The sequence below is a fragment of the Neolamprologus multifasciatus genome, chromosome 7, assembly GCF_963576455.1.
Source record: "Neolamprologus multifasciatus chromosome 7, fNeoMul1.2, whole genome shotgun sequence".
Lineage (NCBI taxonomy): Eukaryota > Metazoa > Chordata > Actinopteri > Cichliformes > Cichlidae > Neolamprologus > Neolamprologus multifasciatus.
In genome coordinates this window covers 45216245-45241650 of record NC_140445.1, presented here as the reverse complement: position 1 = coordinate 45241650, position 25406 = coordinate 45216245, and the positions used below count along the sequence as shown (strand labels likewise).

Genomic DNA, 25406 nt, shown 5'->3' with positions numbered 1-25406 from the left:
TAAAAAATATCGAGATATATATCTTATATCGCCGTCCAGGTAAAAAATATCGAGATATGAATTTTGGGTCATATCGCCCAGCCCTAGCATGGATCACTGTTTCAAGATGCTGCCTCGAAAGAAAAGATTTTACTCTTGCCAGTCGCCTTAAATGATAAAAACTGGACTTCACCACTGCTCTGATTTGGTTGTCCAATTTAAAATCACTGTCCAACTTAAAACCAAGGTCTGTAACAACAGGTTTAAAATAGACTTCCAGGGATCCTAAAACAACAGAGGAGGACTCACAGGGACCACTGGGTCCAAGCACCAACACTTCTGTTTTCTTGGATGCCAGGCTGTAGCTCAGGTGGCAGAGCAGGTCAGCCACTAACCAGAAGGTCGGTGGTTCGATGCTCCAGTCTGCATGCCAAATATCCTTGGGCAAGATACTAACCCCGCGTTGCTCTCCGATGCATCCATCGGAGTGTGAATGTGTATGAATGGTAGATTACTTAGCACTTAGGTCAGAAAAAAGTGCTTGTGTGAATGGGTGTGATTGGGTGAATGAATTAGTTGTATAAAGCGCTTTGAGTGCTCAGACAGAGTAGAAAAGCGCTATATAAGAACAAGTCCATTTACCATTTTCATTAAAATTTAAAAAGTTTAGAGCCAACCAAGCTTTAATTTCATCTAGACATGTCAAGAGAGGTTTTATGGAGATGCCATCCTTGTGTTTTAGTGGCAAATAAATTTGGCAGTCATCGGCATAACAATGAAATGAGATCCCATGCCTTCAATTCAATTCAATTCAATTCAATTTTATTTATATAGCGCCAAATCACAACAAATGTCGCCTCAAGGCGCTTCATAGATACAGAGAAAAGCCCAACAATCATATGACCCCCTATGAGCAAGCACTTTGGCGACAGTGGGAAGGAAAAACTCCCTTTTAACAGGAAGAAACCTCCGGCAGAACCAGGCTCAGGGAGGGGCGGCCATCTGCTGCGACCGGTTGGGGTGAGAGAAGGAAGACAGGATAAAAGACATGCTGTGGAAGAGAGACAGAGATTAATAACAGATACGATTCAATACAGAGAGGTCTGTTAACACATAGTGAGTGAGAAAGGTGACTGGAAAGGAAAAACTCAATGCATCATGGGAATCCCCCGGCAGCCTACATCTATTACAGCATAACTAAGGGAGGATTCAGGGTCACCTGGTCCAGCCCTAACTATATGCTTTAGCAAAAAGGAAAGTTTTAAGCCTAATCTTAAAAGTAGAGATAGTGTCTGTCTCCCGAATCCAAACTGGAAGCTGGTTCCACGGAAGAGGGGCCTGAAAACTGAAGGCTCTCCCTCCCATTCTACTTTTAAATACTCTAGGAACAACAAGTAGGCCTGCAGAGCGAGAGCGAAGTGCTCTAATAGGGTGATATGGTACTACAAGGTCATTAAGATAAGATGGGGCCTGATTATTTAAGACCTTGTATGTGAGGAGCAGGATTTTGAATTCAATTCTGGATTTAACAGGAAGCCAATGAAGGGAAGCCAAAACAGGAGAAATATGCTCTCTCTTTCTAGTCCCTGTCAGTACTCTTGCTGCAGCATTTTGGATTAACTGAAGGGTTTTCAGTGAGTTTTTTGGACATCCTGATAATAATGAATTGCAGTAGTCCAGCCTGGAAGTAATAAATGCATGAACTAGTTTTTCAGTGTCACTCTGAGACAGGATATTTCTAATTTTAGAGATGTTGCGCAAATGGAAGAACGCAGTCTTACATATTTGTTTAATATGTGCGTTGAAGGACATATCCTGGTCAAAAATGACTCCAAGGTTCCTCACAGTGTTACTGGAGGCCAAGGTAATGCCATCCAGAGTAAGAATCTGGTTAGATACCATATTTCTAAGCTTTTCAGCGCCGAGTACAATGACCTCAGTTTTATCTGAGTTAAGAAGCAGAAAGTTAGTGGCCATCCAAGTCTTTATGTCTTTAAGACATTCCTGCAGTTTAACTAATTGGTGTGTGTGTTATCTGGCTTCATGGACAGATAGAGCTGGGTGTCATCTGCATAGCAGTGAAAATGTATGCTATGTCTTCTAATGATGCTGCCTAGGGGAAGCATGTATAATGTAAACAGAATTGGTCCTAGCACTGAACCCTGTGGAACTCCATAATTAACCTCAGTGTGTGAAGACGACTCTCCATTTACATGCACAAATTGGAGTCTATTAGATAGATATGATACAAACCACTGCAGTGCAATACCTGTAATACCTACAGCATGTTCTAATCGCTCTAATAGGATATTATGGTCAACAGTATCGAATGCTGCACTAAGGTCAAGAAGGACAAGCACAGAGATGAGTCCACTGTCAGAGGCCATAAGAAGATCATTTGTAACCTTCACTAAAGCTGTTTCTGTGCTGTGATGAACTCTGAAACCTGACTGAAACTCTTCAAATAAACCATTCCTCTGCAGATGATCTGTTAGCTGTTTGACAACTACTCTTTCAAGGATTTTTGATATGAAAGGAAGGTTGGAGATTGGCCTATAATTAGCTAAGACTGCTGGGTCTAGAGATGGCTTTTTGAGTAAAGGTTTAACTGCAGCCACCTTGAAGGCCTGTGGTACATAGCCGATTATTAGAGATAGGTTGATCATATATAAGATCGAAGAATTAATCAATGGCAGGACTTCTTTGAGCAGTTTTGTAGGAATGGGGTCTAAAAGACACGTTGATGGTTTGGAGGAAGTAATTATTGAAGTTAACTCAGAAAGATCGATTGGAAAAAAGTCTAACTTAACATCAATGAAACTAAGAGTAGCTGTAGATAATATTACATCTGTGGGATGATTATTGGTAATTTTTTCTCTAATGATAAAAATTTTATTTGTGAAGAAGTTCATGAAGTCATCACTAGTTAATGTTAAAGGGATGGTTGGCTCAAAAGAGCTCTGACTTTTTGTCAGCCTGGCTACAGTGCTGAAGAGAAACCTGGGGTTGTTCTTATTTTCTTCAATCAGTGATGAGTAGTAAGCTGTTCTGGCTTTGCGGAGGGCTTTCTTATAAAGCAACAAACTATTTCTCCAGGCTAAATGATGATCCTCTAAATTTGTGACACGCCATTTCCTCTCCAGATTACGAGTCATCTGCTTTAGGGTACGTGTTTGAGAATTATACCACGGGGTCAGGTACTTCTGATTAGAGACCTTAGTTTTCACTGGAGCTACAGTATCCAGAGTCGTACGTAGTGAGGAGGTGAAATTATTAACAAGATAATCGACCTCTGTTGGGGTAGCGTTCAGATAGCTGCTCTGCTCTATGTTGGTACAGGGCATTGACGATGATAACAGTGGCTGGATTATATTCTTAAACTTAGTTACAGCGCTTTCAGAAAGACATCTACTTTGATAAAGTCCACTCTCCACTGCTGCGTAATCAATTATTGTAAATGTAAATGTTATCAAGAAATGATCAGACAGGAGAGGGTTTTCAGGAAACACTGTTAAATGTTCAGTTTCTATGCCATATGTTAAAACAAGATCTAGAGTGTGACTAAAGTGGTGGGTGGGTTCTTTTACATTTTGAGAGAAACCAATTGAGTCTAACAACAGATTAAATGCCATGTTGAGGCTGTCGTTTTTAGCATCAACATGGATGTTAAAATCACCCACAATAATTATTTTATCTGAGCTCAGAACTAAATTAGATATAAAGTCTGAGAAATCAGACAGAAACTCTGTGTAAGGCCCAGGTGGACGATAGATGATAACAAGTAAGACTGGTTTCTGAGTTTCACAGCTGGGGTGGACAATGCTAAGCATCAGGCTTTCAAATGAATTAACAGTCTGTCTAGGTCTTTCATTAATTAATAGACTGGTGTGAAAAATTGCTGCCACACCGCCCCCTCGACCTGTTGTTCGAGATTTCTGGTAGTTAGAATGACTCGGGGGTGTTGATTCATTTAAACTAACATAATCATCCTGCTGCGACCAGGTTTCTGTAAGGCAGAGTAAATCAATTTGTTTATCAATTATTAAGTCATGTACTAACAGAGACTTGGAGGAGAGAGACCTAATATTTAATAATCCACATTTCACTGTTTTACTCTTTGGTTCAGATGTGGATACTGTATTGTTCTTTCTTTGTAAATGTTTAAGTTGTTTGTTGCTGGTTTTTAGTTTGTTTTTTGTCTTTTTGGAAGCAGACACAGTCTCTATGGAGATGGGTTTTTGGGGGGGTAGCAGGAGGAGAGAAGCTGCAGAGAGGCGTGTAAGACTGCAACTCTGCTTCCTGGTCCCAACTCTGGATAGTCATGTTTTGAGGGGTTTAATAAATTTGTCGATATTTCTAGAAATGAGAGCTGCTCCATCCAAAGTGGGATGGATGCCATCTCTCCTAACAAGACCAGGTTTCCTCCAGAAGGTTTGCCAATTATCTATGAAGCCCACATCGTTTCTGGGACACCACTCAGACAGCCAGCAATTTAAGGAGAACATGCGGCTAAACATGTCACTCCTGGTCTGATTGGGGAGGGGACCAGAGAAAACTACAGAGTCCGACATTGTTTTGGCAAAGTTGCACACCGATTCAATATTGATTTTAGTGACCTCCGATTGGCGTAACCGGGTGTCATTACTGCCGACGTGAATTATGATTTTATTAAATTTACGTTTACCCTTAGCCAGCAGTTTTAAATTTCCTTCAATGTCGCCTGCTCTGGCCCCTGGAAGACAATTGACTATGGTTGCCGGTGTCTCTAGCTTCACATGTCTGAGAACAGAATCACCAATTACCAGAGTTTGACCCCCAGCGGGTGTGTCACCGAGTGGGGAAAAACGGTTAGACACATGAACGGGTTGGTGGTGTACCTGGGGCTTCTGTTTCTGTTCCTCCTCACCGTTACCCAGCCGTCTTTCCCCAGCTGCTTGGGATCTGCCGGGGAACAGCTAGCGGGGCCTACGCTATCTTCGGATGCACCGGCTACAGGGGCCTGGCTAGCTAAGGGTGAGTGCAGGGTGCGAAGCCGAGTCTCCAGTTCAGTAATCCTGGCCTCCAGAGCTGCAAATATGCTACATTTGTTACAGATATCATTACTGCTAAAGGAGGCCGAGGAGTAACTAAACATCTGACACAATGAGCAAGAAAGTGCAGAAGGGACAGGTGAAGTAGCCATGGTGCTAACGGGTCGAGCTACGAGCTAAGCTAGCGAAACAGTACAGAGACAGTGAGTGAATACTTTGGCTATAAATTAGGTAGTGAGTACACAGAAAGTGTGCTTCGGATGAAGCACGTGAAGATTATACTGTGAAAAAAGAATGTATTTAAAAGTTGTTAATTAAACTGCTAAGCAAATAAGCTACTCAGAAACACCACTGTGTTTGAGCAGGAACAGGAAGCGATACTATACCACAGAGCGAGCGAACACCAAGTGACAGCTAAGGATAGAACCCAGAGGCAATAGATACAGTGAAAAGAGCAGTGGCCCTAAGATTGAGCCCTGTGGGACGCCGCATGACAGAGGAGCAGAAGACGATTCGTAACCGAGAAGGCTGACAGAGAAAGTTCTATTTGACAAATAAGACCTAAACCAATTAAGTGCAGTTCCACCAATACCCACTACATCATGTAATTGAGAAATTAGAATACTGTGGTCTACGGTGTCAAAGGCAGCAGTTAGGTCAAGCAAGACCTACCCCGTGTACCTGACCGGGGTCAGGTGAATTATACCACCTGACCCCGTGGTATAATTCTCAAACACGTACCCTAAAGCAGATGACTCGTAATCTGGAGAGGAAATGGCGTGTCACAAATTTAGAGGATCATCATTTAGCCTGGAGAAATAGTTTGTTGCTTTATAAGAAAGCCCTCCGCAAAGCCAGAACAGCTTACTACTCATCACTGATTGAAGAAAATAAGAACAACATGGTTACCAGAATCACATGCCAGAAGGATGTCATTAAAAACCCTTAATAATGCAGATTCTGTGCTGTGAAGGGTTTTAAAACCTGATTGAAAAACCTCAAAGATGCCATTATCATCTATAAAATCTTTGAGTTGACTAAAAACAATTTTCTCTAAAACCTTGGAGACTAAAGGCAGCTTGGAAATAGGCCTATAGTTCGCTAAAAGTGTGTGATCAAGGCCAGGTTTCTTAAGCAGTGACTGCACTACTGCATGTTTGAAATTTGCAGGAACCATACCAGAAGACAGACTGCTGTTAATAATTTCAAGGACATACTGTCGTATACTAGGAAAAATGTCTTTAAAGAATTGTGGAGGGACAGGATCCCGTGGGGAACCTGTGGGCTTAATATGGCGAACCACATCCTCTAAAGTGGAGAGCGTCACAAGCTCAAACTGAGTGAAAACAGCAGCGCAAGGGACAGAGACAGAGGGGTCAGAGTCAGGAGCTGTGATAAGAGCCCTGGTGGTGACAACCTTTTCAATAAAAAAGTTCAGAAAATCATTGCAAATCTCAGGAGAAACTTCCAAACAGACATTCAATGGAGTATTAAGAACAGTGTCAATGGTCCTAAATAACACACGTGGGTTATGACAGTTGGAAGAAATAATATTTGCAAAATATTCCCTTTTTGCCTCTTTAACAGTGTTCTGGTAGCGATGCCAGCAGTCTTTGAGAATTTGAAATGATACATGCAGTTTATCCTTTTTCCATCTCCGTTCTGCTCGACAGCATTCCCTCTTAACAGCACGACTGCTCTCATTAAACCAAGGCTCAGGTTTAGCCTTAGGCTGCCTGGTTTTTAAAGGAGCCACAGAGTCCAGGGGCGATTTTAGCCCAGTTTTGGGGGTGCTTCAGCACCCCCAAAATGAATCAAAGCACCCCCAAAGATTTCTTACTTTCTTTGACAATATTTGCTGTTTGTGTGACACACTACTAAAAATATAAAAAGCATACAGTACTTTACTTGTTTGAGACATAACATTTTAACAACAAAAGTATAGATAGCCCCCCCTCCCAAAATGGTTTGTTCCAGCTCGCCTCTCCCCTACTCTGACTCTAGCACTCTTGCTGCCAGAGCGATGGTGGCTGAGACGCAGCAGAGCGGAGGTGTAAGTGCCTGGCTTAAAACAGGACATGTTAGCTGCATTTAACCTTCAGTTACTCTTTATATAGTTAGGTAGGAGTAAGACCATGTTTCGTTTTAGCTGAAAAACATTACACCCAGTAACACCCAGTGTTGAAAGCGTGTTTTCCGACAATGTTTGCTACTCTACAATTCCTCCTGCTCTGTAGTAAAATCAGCGACATTTGACCGTCGTGTTGCTCCCATTGAAATGTATACAGCCTATTTAAAATCTAAAACTTTAAATTGTCCGCAGCCTGCTGTTGTTACCACTGTCCTGTTTGAAAGGGATACTAACTAGCTAACTGACTGAAGGCCCATTAACCTTATAACTCCTGTTGTGTGTGTGTGTTTGTGTACAGAGAGACAGCCAGGTTCATAAAGCTTTTTTCAAAAAAAGGAGCCACATTCAGGTAAAATCAAATGATCCGTCAATAAAGGATAATGTTGGATCAGTGTTTTAGTATTTATATCTTTTATTAGATGTCCGTGTGGTTTGGTTTTTTTCCTTTTGGTTGAAAGTAGACTGAGAGAAGACTTTTTGTTAATGATCTTAATATAATTTTTTTCATATTAATGTAATTTTTCATCTAATTGAATACAATCTATTTGTGTATGATTGTCAGTCCAAAGAGGGAGAGAGGAAAGAGGGAACGTGAGGAGAAAGTACAAGGTCAGGAAGAACCAGGTAAGAAAAAGGCCGGGAACAGTGACAGGCAAAACAGAAACTGTTAAACTGACAAAGACAAAAAACCTGATTTTACTCACACAATCTGGAAGTTGTGTTCTCTCTATATTAAAGCTGCTATACAGAATCTGCTAAACAAACTGGGTTGAAACATTTCTGACCCTCTTTAACAACATTCCAACATAACATTATCATTGATTGGGGAGATTAAAATTAATGATATATTTTTATGTGGTTCAGCCACAACTCTACTAAAACCTCAGCCAGTAATAGGTAGGCCAACATTTGGACCGTCCAGTTGTCTGTATGACTGCCACAGTACGTACATCACATTTGCACACTGTCAGAAAGTGCCAGACGGTGCCCTGGTGGAGTGAGGAGCTGTAAAGAGAAGCAGATGCTCTGTTTATATTCTAAAAATGTTTTAAGCTTGTTTCAAAGATTCTGTACAGCAGCTTTAAATGTTTTCCAAAAGCACACATACACTTATCAGTGTTTCTCAAACTTTTTACAGTGTGTACCACCTGATAAAATGTCAAGCTGTCCTAAGTACCACTATGAAAGCATGAAAGTCATAAATCTTACAACACAAAATTATTATTATTACATTAGTAATAAGTAGTAATAATAATAATAATAGTAATAATAATAATAGTAATAAGTAAATTAGTAATTAGTAACCATCACAGGCCACAATACCAAGAACAGCACAGTGGGGGGGACTGTGGAGAAGGCAAACGAACTCAACAACTTCTTCAACAGGTTTGACCAGCCCACAACCCCCCCACCCTCACCCTGACCCTCACCTTTACTACAGAGCCCTCTCCCCACTCTCCTACCTCCCTTGCTTCCCCCCCTTCCTGACACTATGATGACACCCCCCTCCTCCAATCCCTCTCTCAGCAGCAGGACATCTTCCCCCCCCTCCTTCCAATCATCTCCCAGTGTCACAGTGGATCAGGTCAGGAGACAACTGAGGAAGCTTCGCCCCAGAAAGGCAGCAGGTCCGGACAAGGTGTGTCCGAGGATGCTAAAGGCGTGTGCTGCTGAACTTGGGGAGCCGCTACAACGAGTCTTCAATCTCAGTCTGCGACTGGGGAGAGTGCCCGCCCTATGGAAGACATCCTGCATCGTCCCGGTCCCCAAAAGGAACCGGCCCAATGAGCTGAATGACTTCCGACCGGTGGCACTGACATCACATCTTATGAAGACTCTAGAGCGGCTCTTCCTCAACCTCCTCCGACCACAGGTACAACATGCCCAGGACCCACTACAGTTCGCCTACAAGGCGGGTGTCGGAGTGGAGGATGCCATCCTGTACCTCCTGCATAGAGCCCACTCACACCTCGATGGGGGAAAAGGCACGGTCAGGATCCTGTTTCTTGACTTTTCCAGTGCCTTTAATACCATCCGGCCCTGTCTGCTCCAGGAGAAACTGAACAGGATGGAGGTGGACCCCTGCCTGGTGGCTTGGATCTCCGACTACCTCACCGACAGGCCACAGTACGTCAGGCTAAAGGACATCACGTCTGACACTGTGGTCAGCAGCACAGGAGCACCACAGGGAACTGTGCTGTCCCCTCTTCTCTTCACCCTGTACACCTCTGACTTCTGCTACAACTCTGAATTATGCCATATTCAGAAGTTTGCAGATGACACAGCCATCATGGGGTGTATCTGGGATGACCAGGAAGAGGAGTACAGAAGTCTGGTGAGGAACTTTGTCGCATGGAGTCACACAAACCACCTGCAACTCAACACCTCAAAGACTAAGGAACTGGTTGTGGACTTTGGGAGGTCCAGAGCAGGTCCACTGCCAGTTCAGATAGAGGGGGAGAGGTGGAGGTGGTCAACAAGTACAAGTACCTCGGGCTGTGGGTGGACAATAAACTGGACTGGTCATGCAACACAGAGCACCTGTACAAAAAAGCCCAAAGCCGACTGTACTTCCTCAGGAGGCTGAGGTCTTTTAACATCTGCAGGAAGCTCCTGAGGATGTTTTACCAGTCGGTGGTTGCTGGAGTACTGTTCTATGCTGTGGTGTGCTGGGGGAGCAGCACAGCAAAGAAGGACTCATCCAGGCTGGAAAAACTGATCAGGAAGGCTGGCTCTGTGGTCGGCATGAAGCTGGACACTCTGGTGTCAGTGGCAGAGAAAAGGACACTAAAGAAACTGCTGGACATTATGGACAATGCTGGGCATCCTCTGCACACGGCCATAAACAACCAGAAGAGTCTGTTCAGTGACAGGTTGCTTCTCCCAAAGACAAGAACCAACAGACTTAAAAACTCCTTTGTCCCACACGCCATCACACTGTTTAACTCCTCTCTGGAGGGGAGAGGGAGGAGAAACAGGAGGACAAAGGAGGGGGGAACAACTAAGCTGTAGTGCCTCTTCTCTTCACTGTGCAATTACCTTTTGTGCAATACTTTTTGTTAATAATCAGCGGTGCAATAGACCTCAATACTTTAAATGTGCAATTCACTTGTATTTTTATTTTTATTTTTATTTTTATTCCTATTTATTCTATTTATCCCCTTTGTATATTTTATCTATATATGTCTTTGTATTTATATATGTGTGTGTGTGTATATATATATATATATATATAATATTCTTAACTTGTAACTTCTGTCGGTGCTGTGCTTTTTGGAAAACAAATTTCCCAGAGGAACCCACCCGAGGGATTAATAAAGTTTTATCTTATCTTATCTTAGTAAAATTAGTATCTGCAATAAAGATAGTTTCATACATTGTATACATTCTACCACAGGCAAAGTTGCCTCCATATATTATATTATAGTTTTTATTAATATTTTGTAATAATTTATTTGTAATAATTTATTCTGTTTGGGAGTGTATTTTTATGTATCTGTATTATATTATACATACACATTAAAAGTGAATCTCTGTCCAAAAAATGCACTCAGTTTACTTTTTACTCACTGTGAGCATCATTCATTATTCTCCTGCAGTAATTAAGGTTAGGATGTGTATTTTTTTAATTCCAATCCATTCTTCTTTGGCAGCATTTAAATAACCTTGATCAGATTCGATGGTTTTGTTACAGACTTTTCAAAAAAGTGTTTTGCTTTTCTTTTACAAATGTGGGGACTAAATTGTGTTAAAATGTACAAAACAGTGATGTCATGTTTTGTGACGAGGACCCAGGCACAGAGAGACTTGATGAATTTAAGAATCTTATGATTTAATAAAGAAATTTGCAGACTTGCACAGAGATGGTAAAATTATGATGACTGATAACGGAGAGGAAGACAACAGACGATGAGGACAGGGAGGAACAGGGGTTTAAATGCAGCAAAGTGACAGTCAGAGAGAACTCGGGACAACATTTAAGGATGCGGGGACTGACAGAGACAGGTTTATCTTGCCTGGCTGGGCAGCTCTCTGAGTGCTCAGCACCCCCAAAGCTCTGATCCTAGAATCGCCCCTGACAGAGTCCATGATTTTTTGACAGCAAGAATAAAACCAGGAATTTAGCTCTTCTGTATCAGAGGAAACAAAGTCAGAAGGGCCGCCGAGCTGATTAAAAGCAGCAGAAAACTGCGCGGCAGTGGCGGGGTTAATAACCCGACAGCACCGAGTGGCAGCGCCAGATTTAACTGCGGTATATGTCAAACCAACGTTGAATAACACAGGCATATGATCTGAGAGTGCACAGTCACAAATCTCCAAGTTAGTGACAGGCAGACCATATGACAGAACAAGGTCCAGTGTGTGTCCGTGCTCATGTGTAGGGCCAGGCACGGACTGTACCAGGCTAAAAGAGTCAATAAGGCTTAAAAAGTCCTTTACCAGTGGCTTATCAGGACAACATACATGTATATTAAAATCTCCAACAATAAGAACACTATCATAGTTGGGCATAATCCCAGCTAAAAAAATCAGAAAAGTCGTTTATGAAGTTCTTATTGTATTTCGGGGGGCGATAGATGACAGCGCAGAAAATCGGGTTTGTACGACTCACCTCAAACGAGGTAAGTTCAAAGCTGGAGAACGAAGACTGTAGAAAACACTGCTTACATTTAAAATGCTTTTTGTAAACAGTCACTGTGCCTCCACCTCTGCCTGACGTCCGTGGCGAGTTAAAATAGCAACAATCCGCAGGTAAAAGTTCAGATAGAGCACTGGACTAACCAACACTCAGCCACGTCTCAGTCACACACAGAAAATCCAGATCACGGGAACTGAAGAAGTCCCAAAGAATAAAAGTTTTGTTTAAAAGTGATCTGGCGTTCACCAGGCCAATCCTAGCGGGAGCTGGAGTTGGCGCTCGGGGTTCAGGAGGTCCAGAAACCCGCCGCAGCGATCTCAGGTTCCGATAATGTTGACAGCGGAGGTTTAGCCTGGGAGGGCATGGGCAGCGAGGCCGAGGAGCATCATCATCAAAGCCGACCACAGGCACCAAACAGGCATCAACGGGATCCAGAAAACGTCAAGACGCAAAAAGCCTTGGCAAGAATCCATGCACTGGTCGGAAAACAGCAGAATAATTCTTTAGGTAAACCTTTAGCTTCACCAGGCGACCGCTTCGTTTACCCCGGCGACGATGACGCTTTCGCCGGGAAGGTAGCGTGGGAACCCGGTACAGGTAACCCGGGGTTTCCGATGCAAATGGGGGCAGGGGTTGCTGCCCACCAGCTCCAAAGGACACAATATTTTGGACCACAGGTTTGAGGTCCAATAGTGTCTGGCGATCATACCTCAGCAGAGACTTTGTTTCATGGATGACACAAATTAGAAATAACATAAACAGGAACAAACTTGGCAGTGACAGACCATTTTCTACAGTCAATGTGTGACAGACGAGCAGCCACACACATCGGCGCCATCTTGCCTTCTTGCAACATGGGTAATCAGTGGAAAATTAAGGAAATTCAAATTGGTTGTTAGGAAGCTTACTTGTCTGTGCCACCCTTGTCATCTCTATATAATTTTCCTGTTGTTTTTTCCTTTTGTCTGTGGAAAAAGTACATGATATATCATTAATCTCTTATGCCAAAACAAACACTGCTAATCCCTCACACAAACATCAGTTGTCTTTATCCCATCATGGCCGGTGTATCTGCTCTGATGCAGGCTACTCATTATTGGATAAAAGAGAGGACAGTGTTTGAGTCAAAGATGGAACCTGCTCACTTCAATACTGACCACCTGGCGTGTGAGTCAGAAAATGATCTAGCTAACAAACACAAACTGTACAGCACCACTGGACATGGGTTGGAGCTCTTGCTCCTGTTGGCAAATCTTGCTGCAATAAATATAAGGTGAGCTGATATAAGGTGATCGCTTAAATTTTAGTTAGTTAAAACTGACTCCAGCAATGTTCTCCTCCAGAGTTTTTGTTTTGTTTTTTTGGTAGTACTTGCATGTGTGTATTTCATTCTTTGTGAAACATGACAGATTGAAAACTTTTGAAGAATTCCTTGCTCATAGGGGGTGATTGTTGAGTTTTTCTCTGTATGTATTAGGGTCTACCTTACAATATAAAGCGCCTTTAGGCGACTGTTGTTGTGATTTGGTGCTATATTTTTAAAAAAAAAACTGAATTGAAATGAATTAATTGGAAATAAATTTTAAAAAAGCATGAAAAATAATGATGCTGAAAATTATGTTAAGTATATTAAAATGGGTTTCAACAGAGCAAATAACTTACATATGTAAGTACGTAAGTATGTTTAAAAAGAAAAATCTAACCCAAAATGACAAAATTTCTTAAGGAACCAGCGAGCCTCCACACATCAATTGGGAACCACCGATATAGGTTATACATGTAAACTCCAGTATCATGATAATCAGTCACTGGAGACTACAGTATTCAGTTCTAAAATACCCAAATCAATAATGTGTTGTCAAGGTCAGTTATTCACAGATGATAGCCATCTTCTGTCCTCATTAGTCTAATCCCTCGTTTCCCCTCAGGATTGTGAGGCTTTAAGAAGCAGCTTTACTGAGCAAATACTCTCCCCACTTCAATCTCTCCCAGCAATGACCCGAATGAAGGGAGGCTTAAGGGGGCAATCCAGAGGCCAGCATCCCGCGAGGCAAAGCTCCCCGAAAGAGGATGGGTCGATGGCTACAACAGCCACCTTTGCTTTGAGGGAACACAGAGGGAAGGGTCTGAAGATGAATATTTTCCTCTTGGCTCTCGGGCACTGCAGTCTGAAATGGCAACTTGCGACACATGTTGGGATATTGCACTGGTATTGAGTATTGGCTGATATCATCTGAATGAAGCACTGTTGTGTTTACATTTAGAACAAAGATTTGTCATTGAACAGCAGCAGCCATCATTATTAAGTGACGTCTTCGAGCTATGCAATGACCTTTATATTTTAGCAATAGCCGGTTACACAAGAATAAATCATTAGCAAGCCACAAATCTAATTATAGCTAATCTGATATTAAACATAATTGGAGGGCAGATGTGTACTAGGGAATGGAACAGCAGATTTATATCACATTTATTTAAATTTTGAGTCGGCTACGAAAGACAAAGCATGTATTTTCTGATAAATACACATTCAGTGAGTCATCTGCCAACTGGGGATGGGGAACATCGCGGCGAAAGATGTAAAATGTGCAGGCTGTAGAGCGAGGCAGCTCAGTGGTTCGAAACTCTGAAGCAGAGATAAATCTCATTCATTGTAAGAGAATGGAGATGTAATTAGCTATAAATTTAAACTGAAATAAGTAACTGCACAGAATAGTAAGCATTAATATGCCGCTTACTCTGCTAAGTGGGGTAAAAAGCTTCAGAGTGATCATCAGATGAGATATGAGTTTTAGTTTAACTCTACCTAGGCAATTAAAGATATTAATATCTTTAAAATACTACAGAATCCTGTTTCCTGTTTTTTTCTGCTTATTTGAAAGCCTCTTAAAAACCACTCTAGTTCTTGAAAGGTCCTTTGTTGGAGATTTGTCACGCAGTGGTGAATAACACAGTGATTCAACCTAAGTGGCAGATTAGTCACAAAGCTAAAGGTTTGATAATTATTAATTTTTTTTTTTTTTTTGGGGGGGGGGGGGTTTATTGGATGACAAAGAAACATAAAAAAAAGCCTAATGGTAAAATGGGAACATTTGAAACTGTTTCCAGAATCTCCTGGTTTCTATCAGTCCAAAAATGTCATTTTAAAACCATTTGCTCGGTTATATCATAGCATCACACCAGGATGAACCCATCTGGATTTACACAACCAATAAAGGCCAGAAACACTCCCGTCATCATATGTTTAAAAAAAAAAGCAGATAATAATAGGTTTGTTTTCCAAAGGAGGGGAAGCGGTGCACTTCAGCTTGCAGGGCATGACAAATATTTACATGTGGGGCCAAAAGAGGGTCAGGCGACAGCAACTCTATTATCCCAGACAGGATGTCTCTGCAGTGATGAAGCATCAGTACTTCTCATCTGCTGGCAGCTGGCTGGCAGAAAACTGAGCAATGGTGGCAACGAAAGAGACAGGAGCTGGTTAAAAGGAGATAGCTGCATTTTTGTTACACGGTTCTGCTGTTGTCGGTTTTTCATTTTAGTGTTCATTCTGAGTGATGATGAGGTAGGCGGGAGATGGGCTACTGTCCGATGGTGCTAATTCCATTTTTCAACCTATGCATCTTTAAGGATAGAAAAACGCGCAGTATCAACAGGTTCCGCTGTTTAAAAAACGGTAAACTTGGAGAATGCATAATCTATTTTTAAAAAATATAAAGTGTAGTTGGTAAAAAAAAAAAAAAGAGCTGGATGATCTCTGAATGTTAAGATGAGTAGCTGAGCTTCATCAAAAAAAGGGCGAATCCTCTATAGATTTGTGAAGAGGTTCGGGCTGGTGTGCTGAGCTGGTGCGCCACAGTGAACCCACTCTTCCTGTAACACATCAGGTGAGAATTATAACCGGAGCTTTTAGATTATTCCCTCTTAAACTTTTTATGTACTTGAGGCACATGGAGTTCTGCTGCATGAGTCACTGTCAGGCTGCTGCTGTCTGTTGAGCCCCTAAATGATCTATCCCTTAGCTCCACTGCAGATTTATGAAACAGAGAAGCTTGTGACCACAGAGTCAGTTTGCGAGTGTGTGTTCTTGTGCTTTTCTTATTTGAAGAGTTATGTTGGCTTTAGGTTAAGATAAGGATAAGAGTTGGGCTATGCTCAGTCACAAACAGTCTGTTTGATGTTTTCTCACAGGGAAATCGTCATGGATGTTCCAAACTGCCATGCTCAAAGGCGAATGAAAAGCCAGTCGCCGTGGTACTCGGTTGTTAAAATAAAAAGCGACAGAAACAGAAAGTTAGAGACAAAATAAATATCAAACCCCACATATCCACTTCACATGAAAGTGAGTGTGAATGTCATAGTGTTGGTTTTGAAAAGTGGGGTTGTGTTGAGGCAAGAAGATGCATTATGTATGTACTGTTTTTTAGGAAGGTTTTTTGAATGTTTTTGTTTTAAAGGCACTTTTTTTTCTCTCCATGTAAACGCGATGCCAGTGATAAAGGCTGCCATCTTTTTCTGATCATCTGCACGATAACTTTATAAAAATAAAACAAACAAACTACATATTAGTTTACAGGCTTGCTTGCTAGACATCAAGGATACTTCTCAGCAAGTTGAAAATTATATGAATATTTTACCTATATTAGCAGCCTCATAGCCAATTTTCATTGTACATCGACCTAAACTAGAAGAACTGTTTTACAACAGTGTCACACACCATTAACTATTGATTACAGGCCAGAGCTAATTATAGGAAAAGCTAGGTCTTTATCGTCATGAATAGAGACCTAGCTTCTTCTAGCTTGTCATTCTATTGACACCATGGCATTTGCAAGGAAACCAAACAGGAAGTTGACTGAAGAAGTTAAGAAGACAAAAGAAAAGTGAATAAGCAAGAAGTCAGGTAAGAGCAAATCTTGCACCAGCAAGATTTTTCAAACCAAAGATGGCAAGACACAAGCTGAGTCAATCTTCCTGCTGACAGCAGTTAACACAATACAGTGGGTGTTCACAGTAGGGGGCACCCAGAAGCAAAAATATCAGTTTCATAGTGTTGCTCAAACTATATTAGCCTTTGAAAGTTGAGTTCTGGTGGCAAACTTTTATGCCAAATTCTCATACAAAGGTCAGTGCCTATACAACTTTAGTCAAAGCAGCTGCCAATCACATATGCCATAACATGTCAAAACATTTAAAATACCCTCACTCTGTGTGCTCTACCATCCCAGCAGAAGGAATGTTCTGCTGACAGCTTCGCTTTGCTGAGGTACATCATTACCCACCACAGTGAAAAATGACAAAAGCATCACTTACACGTATGGACTCTTGCCTCATTAGAGGCTGTGAGTCATTTTGTTTGAGGCTAAAAATAGCCATATCCACATGAAAGCACTTTGTAAACTTTAAACTCTTTGCACCCAGTCTGTGGGTCTTTCACTTGCATCTTGTAGATGGTTACAATAAAAGATAATATAAATGTGCTCCAAATCACAGAGAGTCACAATTCCCACCCTCAATGCTGTATCAGTTCACAGAGAGCTTGCTAGTTAGTGAGAAGCAGACGGGCAGGTGCGAACTCAAGCATGGGAGCACCTGTTGTCACTCAAGTATAGCAGTTATTGTACAGCAGGAGCTAATTTGTTCTTCAGGGCTGGAAGCCTATTAAAAGTTGTTCCACATATCGCTAGAGACTTCAAGTGATTCAGGTACTATGTACAACACTTCACAGATCATGACCGGAGGTTGAGTAATGTCTGCTTCTCTTTGCTTGATGAATGGTCTTCCTACCCTAGAGTAACCCTGCTGTCAGATGCAAAAGGATCCCACACGGATGTTTTGAATTAAAGGGTAGACGTCCTCTGTGGCTCAGCAACATTTAAAGGCAGTGTATTACATCAACATGTCTTAAAATACAGACAAATAAGTCTCCTCTGCTTTTACGGGTAAAATCACAAGAAAATCACAAGACTTCATATAGCTGAATGAAGCTATACGAACACACAAACAGACACTGACAACTGATTAGTCAAATGACAAAACTGGCATCTCCATTTCCTTTGATGTGTCATTCATCTTTCGAATAAGTTTCCAAGTAAAAATGCTATGAAAGGCCTAGTTCCAGGCCGTGACTTCTTGTGGTGTTGGAATAAAAATAAAAACAAAGTTCCAATTGCAAGTTGGCAATATCAACTTAACTTTGAGAGTTTGTTTAATTTGTACAGTTGTATTAGAGGGTAACTAATAGTTGCTGTTCATATAGTGACCTAATTAGAAATGTTAGCACTTACCAACAACCACAGTTATAAACTTACTTTTACCAGGCTATATTTGCTAGCAGTAACTAGCAAGTTGTTAGCTAGCAGCTAACACAAAGCTCAGTATAAGTTATGATTGTGTTCTTTGAACTTTTATTTAATGTAATAAATGCTCATACAAAAATCTTTACTCACTTTGCATCATCCTCAGAAGCTGCTTTACTTGCCAAAATCAGCTTTTTGTGTCTTAGACTTCTCCAAAAAATCTTCTAAAACAAAATAATTTGTACCTGATAACACACAGACTGCTTTCTCTATAAAAAAAAAAAAAATCATGTTATGAATTTACACTCTCATGGTACAAGGAGGAATTTAGGATTAACCAACATCTGGAACTGTCCATTAACTCCAGGCAGTATTACTGGCATCCTCAGTGTTTCTTGCTTGGAAAAGAAACAGCAACATGTGTTGGTTTGTGTCATTATGTCTGTCTGGGATCTGACTGCATTCAGTTCAGATTATTCGCTGCATATTCTTCTGATATGGTAGTCATTTAAGACAGTATAAGCAGGAAGGAGGTCTTCACTGTCGTCCAGTGTTTGGGGTGCATGGATATCACAATCTGATGACTGATGTAATGGAACGAAATGGAAATCTTTCTTAAATACCACAACAGAACCACAGTCCAACTAGGCAGAGGGAATGGAAATGTGGGCAGAGTGAGCTGTTAGATTTTGAGGACCCAGCCATTGTGGCTTTGGCTTCAGCTGAAGGAGGAAACAAGGACACTCTTGTCCCAAACAGAATTAAATATGGAGGCATATAATCAAGTAGGATGTTAATGCATTCCTCTTTAGCTCAGAAACCAGAATATTGCTTAATGGAATCATCTTTTACACAGAAACAGCTTCACTGAAACACGGGGAGGTTTCTATATAATATAGTTTCACTGTGGCAAGAGGTGACAGATGAGCAAAGAAAATGGTTAAGGCATCTGGCTAATGGCACATTTAAATGTACAAGTCACGCCTTGATTTTCTGGGTGAAGGTGGAGCATGTGCTCCTCCTGAAGTAGCACATGGAAAGGGGATATTGTGGCCTCTGACTGGTACAGCTGAATCCTGGCTAGAGAAGCAGACATCTGACTCCCAGATGCTTCAGACAGCCTCTCATGTGTAGCCAAGACTAGATTCTCCTAAGACAAAAAACACAGCCCATTTTTTCTCCTTTCTTCTCTCTCTCTTTGTCTTAGCCGACTTCTAACCTCAAATTTAATTATCTCAGGCTTCTTAGCACGCCGTGTTAAATGCGCACAACGCACACAAATACAGACATATGTAAAATGCATTAGAATATGATCCATCTCTCTCTCTGTCTCAAACCATCTCCAGTCCATTCATCTTACACTTTGGTTTGCTTCCTCATTTTTCTTAGTCTCACACACACTTTCCCCCACATTACTAAAGCCACACTTTTTGACAACTTTTCCAATTTTCCTAAGTGAGCGGCCACAACTCACTTTAGAAATATACACACACAAACAAATATAAAGAGACAGACACTTGGCTAACCTGTTTGCAGTGTAATGACTCGCCAACCACTTTCAGACTGCGCCCCGAGGCTTTGAATGTGCAGACAAGCCGATCTGGGAAAAGGTTCTGCTGTGGAGATGTTTGTTAGCTGAGTTCATGTACGTGTCCCATCTGTGTTTGCAATTTATTTTAATGCAGTTCAGCCACTTGGCTCGTTTCATCAGCTGATTTACTGACTGTTAGTGCACTGTGCGCAGCACAAATCCAATTTATATTTGAGTCTGTACATGAGACACAGACAGAGATAAGTATGAGACTGTTTTGTCCTTTATTTATGTGCGTGTGTGTGTGCCTATGGCGTGTGAGTTCCCCTGATTTGATATCCAAGTGCATTCACTGCGCATCTTCTGAGGCGCTTTGCGAACATTAGTAAACACCGAACTGTCAGAAGATATATATTCAAATTTATTTTCAGTGACTGAAATATTCTAAACCACAGATGCTGACAAAGCAGCTTCTGTAATTGTTAAAAGAAAGAAGGATCAGCATGTGTGACTGTCAGTCGACTGTGAGACAAAACTGTGTGTGATAAGAGCTGATTTGCATTTGAGACCAAAAAGTGGTGTTTTTTGGGGGGGAAGTCAAGAACAGCAGTTTACCTAGAGTTTCATAGTCGTGAAGGTTTGAAAACCTTGAGTTTTCTTTGGAGTTCAGTTAATAAAACATGAAAAAAGAGAAGAAGCTAAAAAAAAACTGACAGTGGCCAATTTTACATTTAAAAAGACCAGATCTCCAGCTGAACGCTGTGTTGTTGGTGTCTCAACAGTGAGAAGTGATCAGCTGAGAACAGCTAGTGGGTTTGTGCTCCCTGTCAGCTCAGTTTCTCACTGCTTGTTACATGTGGACATCTCTTTTAGCATCTTGGCCACATGTGTCTTACAGATTGTTCAGGATTTTAGATTTTGAGCTCTGGCTTTTTGTGTTTATCAGTAAAGTTTGTAAAGATTCTTTTTTATGTAGCCTCAGTATTATGGGTGGGCAGGAAATCTGAACCCATCCAGACATGGGATTGCATCGTTGGGAAGGTTTTTGACCTTTGCATTACCTGTAATTGAGTACCTCAAATATATTGATCTGGGATCTTCACTGAGGTGCAAATATTAGTATGATCAAACATCAAGTGGAAGATATATCCTAAGGCAGATATGAAGGCTTAGTTCAGCAACTCAGGGGTCTGATATAACAACAACAACAACAACAATAATAATAATGTCACCAAACATCTCCTCATGCATTCATCTACTGCGAATGACAAATGACACAACTGCACCCTGTCACTACTGCAAACCTTAATCCCTGCTTCCATGAGAGGTGGCACGCATCTCTCACACCACCTCCATTACACTGCATTACCCGCAGAAGATAAGGGGCCAAAGTATGCTGCTTTTTTGGAGGTTCCATTTGCAGATGAAACAGGAGGGTAGTTTCTTGCTATCAGGTTGGTGTTTAGCTGTGTTTTTGTGCATGGAGGTGAACAGTGCTCTCCACATCTTCACCAGTGGCCGCAATATTAACACGAGTAGTCCTGAGAGACAATAAACTACTGCATATGATTGCTAATAACAAACCATATGCTTGGGAAATTGTTCTCTCTGATCTCTGGAAATTGTCTAGTGGAACTATCACACTGTCAAAGTTCCTTTAATTTGACTTTTTTTCTGCAATGATCTTTAAACAGCCGGTCCAGATAACATACAGAATTCTAGGCCTGCATTGAACACTGAGGTCATTTCTGCTTCTCATATAACATCCACTGTCTTGTATAATCAGTCATTTGAACAATATGTTCACATTGGTGGTGTAGCCTACAAACCTTGTTATTAATATTATTATTCATTGAAGATTTGGTCAGTTAAAGAGATGCATTGTATTTTTAAGTAGCAATAACAAAAAGAAAACAGCATAACAAAAACAAAAGAATGTCTTTCTTACAACTTATTCACATTTTTCCACATTTTACTTTTTGCTTTCAGCATGAAATTGGGAGAAAAAGTAAAAACCACCCAAGGAAGCACAGCTAATATTGATGAGTGTATTTTTTATTCTTATTAAGACAAAGAAGTGACACATGGAGTGGGTATATTACTGGTGTCATTGTAGCCTTTGTTCAAAGTCCAAACATCAGTGCCTAACCTGCATAAACCAAGTGTATCTGTGCTTTCAATGACCAGACCTGTTGTTAGTACACATGAGAACATTACTTGTTAAAACATGAGGTACAGACCCAAATTGTGCACACTGGGTTGTTACTTGCCTCATTGGAGATGAAGAGAGTGAGCTGCTCTGTCTGGAGCTGCTCTGAGGACTTGCCATCCTGCCTGAGGCCATCTTACTTCAGCTCAGCACCTGAAATACAGCATGTGCACTGTAAACACCAAGTGATGAATGAATACAAATTTGGACGTCTGCCTTTATCAATATGTCCCGTGCTGGGGAGTAACGGAATACATGTTCTGCTGTTATGTATTTAAAATACGAAATATGAGTAACTGTATTCTGTTACAGTTACTGTTTAAAAAGGTGGTAATTATAATACAGTTTGTTGAAATAAATGGATACACAGTGGTCTTTTCCTGTTTCATATGTTAGGCTATCCCCTCTCTAATTTTGGTAATTACACGCATTGCCGGAAACCCCAAAAAAAACATGCAATAAGAGGCTCTAATGTAAATATCCTATTAATGTCCACTTACACAATGGACCCGAGGCCAGCGCAGCAGAGACAGCAGTACACGGGCAGGAATGCATTTTTTACTTGGAAATTCCGACACCGCTTCACATTTAAAGAAGAAAGGGAGAAATCTGACCGTGCAATGCAAACTCTGTTTGCCAGCAAAACAGACTCCAAAAGACTTGGACATAAAGAAATATCTGGAAGTAAGTTCTTTTTTAAAAACTAACGTTAGCCTACTGCAACTACCTTGTTTTACTTGTGGTAGCTACCTGGGTTATGTGCCACTTCAGTATCTTCGATGTACTATTGCTATGTGATTTATTACTATCAATGAAGGCTACTCGCCACCCAGCTAGCATTGCCAGCTGGCCTTAGCTGAGGTTATTTCATAGACTGCAGACTGTTAGGCTTGATAGCATTAACAACCTGCTAGCTGCAAATGATCATGTGCAGTTCTGAAAGCAGTCTATGAACTAACCTCAGCTAACGCCAGTTTAACAATGTTAGCTCGGTGGCGAGTAGCCTTCAGTAATAGTAACAATTCTCACAGCAATAGTACATTCATGCAGTTGTAAAAAGCATTACAATATATTAAGTTATCCAAAGTACTCAGAATATGTTACTCACATTGAGTAGCTTAACAGAATACGCTACAAACTACATTTTGGGGCATTTATTCTGTAATCTGTAGTGAAATACATTTTAATAGTAACCTTCCCAATACTGAATATGTCACCATCAAATTGAATATCAAGTTTAATCAAATGTAGCACTGGAAATGGAAACTTCCTTTGCACCACTACACAACATCTTTCAACACACACACTGTAAATATGCTATCACATGATGACACACACGTTACATCCCCCTAGCTGTACTGCTGACCACCGCACTGTCATCCACTACAGTATCTCCTTATTGATCTACCTCTAAGCTTTCTATTCTTGTCCCCCTCCCCAAGTAATTCAATTATCAATAAACCTCACTGTTTTAAATAGCTTCAAGCTGATGGTGTGCCATGGAATAATATTTCTTATCTTCTAATCTGTTGGCTGGCTGCCAGCCAGTGACTCTCTTCCCTTCTTTGAGCCCGAGCAAGAGGGCTTAAGTGCCCGGAACTTTATTCTGCTGTTTTATTGATGTATCCCATTTAGATTAGTCCATTTTCAATCGGGAGAAGCCACAGATGCCCTCCCGCCTGAACCACACTCTAATCCTTTTAGTTAATGATATCCTGCAGTTGTGTGGTTACAAATTTCGTGTTTACTGCGGAGATATAATTAGCAGGTAGTTACAATGTGAGACGAGCTCTCTCACGCACACAAATACACAACTACCCCGTGTTGTGAGTTGTGGAGCAGATTTCAACTGTTTTGCTCTGCCTTTTATTAAATGCTTACAGAGAGCGACGGGATCGATAGACATAAACTTACAATAAAGTAATTGAGGCTAGAGGGATGTACGATGCACGTGAAGCGTCGCTTATTGAATCCCACGTCAACCTGCTTCACGAGGGCTGCACTGCCACAATTACAGAATATCTGCTGCTTTTAGTCGGGTTTGAAGATCGAGCGGCTGCACATTAACGGGGTTGCCAACTCTGTTTGACTGTTTGCTTCAGTTGCTTCGAAAACTGAGAAATATTTGATTACCGTTGAGTACTTTTTCTTTTTTGAGTGTCAGTAACCTAGTCAGATAAAGAGATAGGCAGACGGATGAATGGGTGGAGGGATAGACTTGTAATACAGACACAAAGCAAAAGTAGAGGAAAAAAACCCACACAAAGAGTAAGATGCAGGAGAGTGGGGAAAAGTGGTAGGAGGGTTGGGGTGGGGAGTATTTTAACTGCAGTCTTGGCATGGCTCCTCTAGGCCCATTTTCAGAGAAAGCATCACAGTGAATCAGAAATTATACCAATACTGTGCCAGGACCATGGAAATCTACTGACAGTAAGCACCCTGTGCTGGGGAAAAGCCCACATCTATTACACTTGGTGCAGTGAGTCATGAAAGTAGAATATCATAGAATGAGTGCTGATATAATTGAACCGTTGGACTATTACAATAGAGGTGTAGATGAATTTTATTGACCCTATAATTGAGCACAGGGTCATAGCCATTAAGTCACAGTTCCAGCAAATTCCATTACATGTGCTTGCGGCTTGTTACAGTGCTCTTCAGTGGATTACCCTACAAATGGAGATGAGTTGTCCAATCAAGCAATTGTCCTGAGCAATTGGAGTGTGCCGCTAAGTGCTGTGTTAAGGACCATTGCACTGAAAGTGATTGCTGTCTGCTGTGAGTGCCCACTGGCTGTTTTTAGACAATCTCCCTTTCAGCCTTGTGGACTGATGTCATTTTGTTATTAGCAGTTCCCTGTTAATTTACATAATCTTGTAATAAACGCTAGAAATTTCCAGTGAGGTGAAAACAACCCATTGGCTCCTTTGTTTTTGCTTATTTGTCAGAGTTCACAGTCATCATCAAACACATTTGAATGATAGACAAAGATAACCTGAATAGATATAATATGCCGTTTTTAAATGATGATTTCATGATTAATTTGCTGTGTGTTTTGGATTCCAAAGCAAAGCAGTTCCCGACCATCACACCACCACCACCGTGGTTGACTGTTGGTATGATGTTGTTTTGATGAAATGCTGTGTTAATTTTACAGGACTCAGACATTTCAAAAGGTGGACTGAGAGCGATGAGATATGGACTAATCTAAATGGGATCAATAAAACTCTCCGTGTCCTGTCTAGTTTTGGCGATCATCAAGCCTCTGTGTTCTTTGTTGTCAGCAGTGGTTTTTACTTTGGAACTCTCTCATGGATGCCATTTTGGTCCAGTCTCTTTCTCATTTTTTGTTTTATGAACACCGACTATAACTGAGGTAAGTTAGACCTGAAGTTTTTTAGATTTTGTCCTGGGTTCTTTTATGAACTCCTGGATGTCTCTCCAGGTTTTCTCCATTTGTGGATAATGGCTCTCACTGTGGTTCGCTAGAGCTATAAAATGGCTTTTCTGGACTGACAGATGTTGGTGACTTTGTTTCTTATTTGTTCTTGAGTGTAAATCAGAGCATGATGTGTTGCTTTTTGAGAT

At 41.2% G+C, this 25406-nt stretch overlaps 1 protein-coding gene across 4 annotated transcripts in view; it reads right to left on the bottom strand.

The window, feature by feature from the left end:
- Positions 1–25406, bottom strand: part of insc (INSC spindle orientation adaptor protein) — a 68303-nt gene that overhangs the window by 24114 nt on the left and 18783 nt on the right. For 3 of the 4 annotated variants that reach the window (XM_085166972.1, XM_085166974.1, XM_085166973.1), the window contains exon 2: positions 21880–21971. In XM_085166972.1, coding sequence (XP_085023098.1) covers positions 21880–21953 — 74 coding nt within the window. In that variant the 5' untranslated portion in view covers positions 21954–21971. The other variant, XM_085166975.1, reaches the window with a different exon arrangement.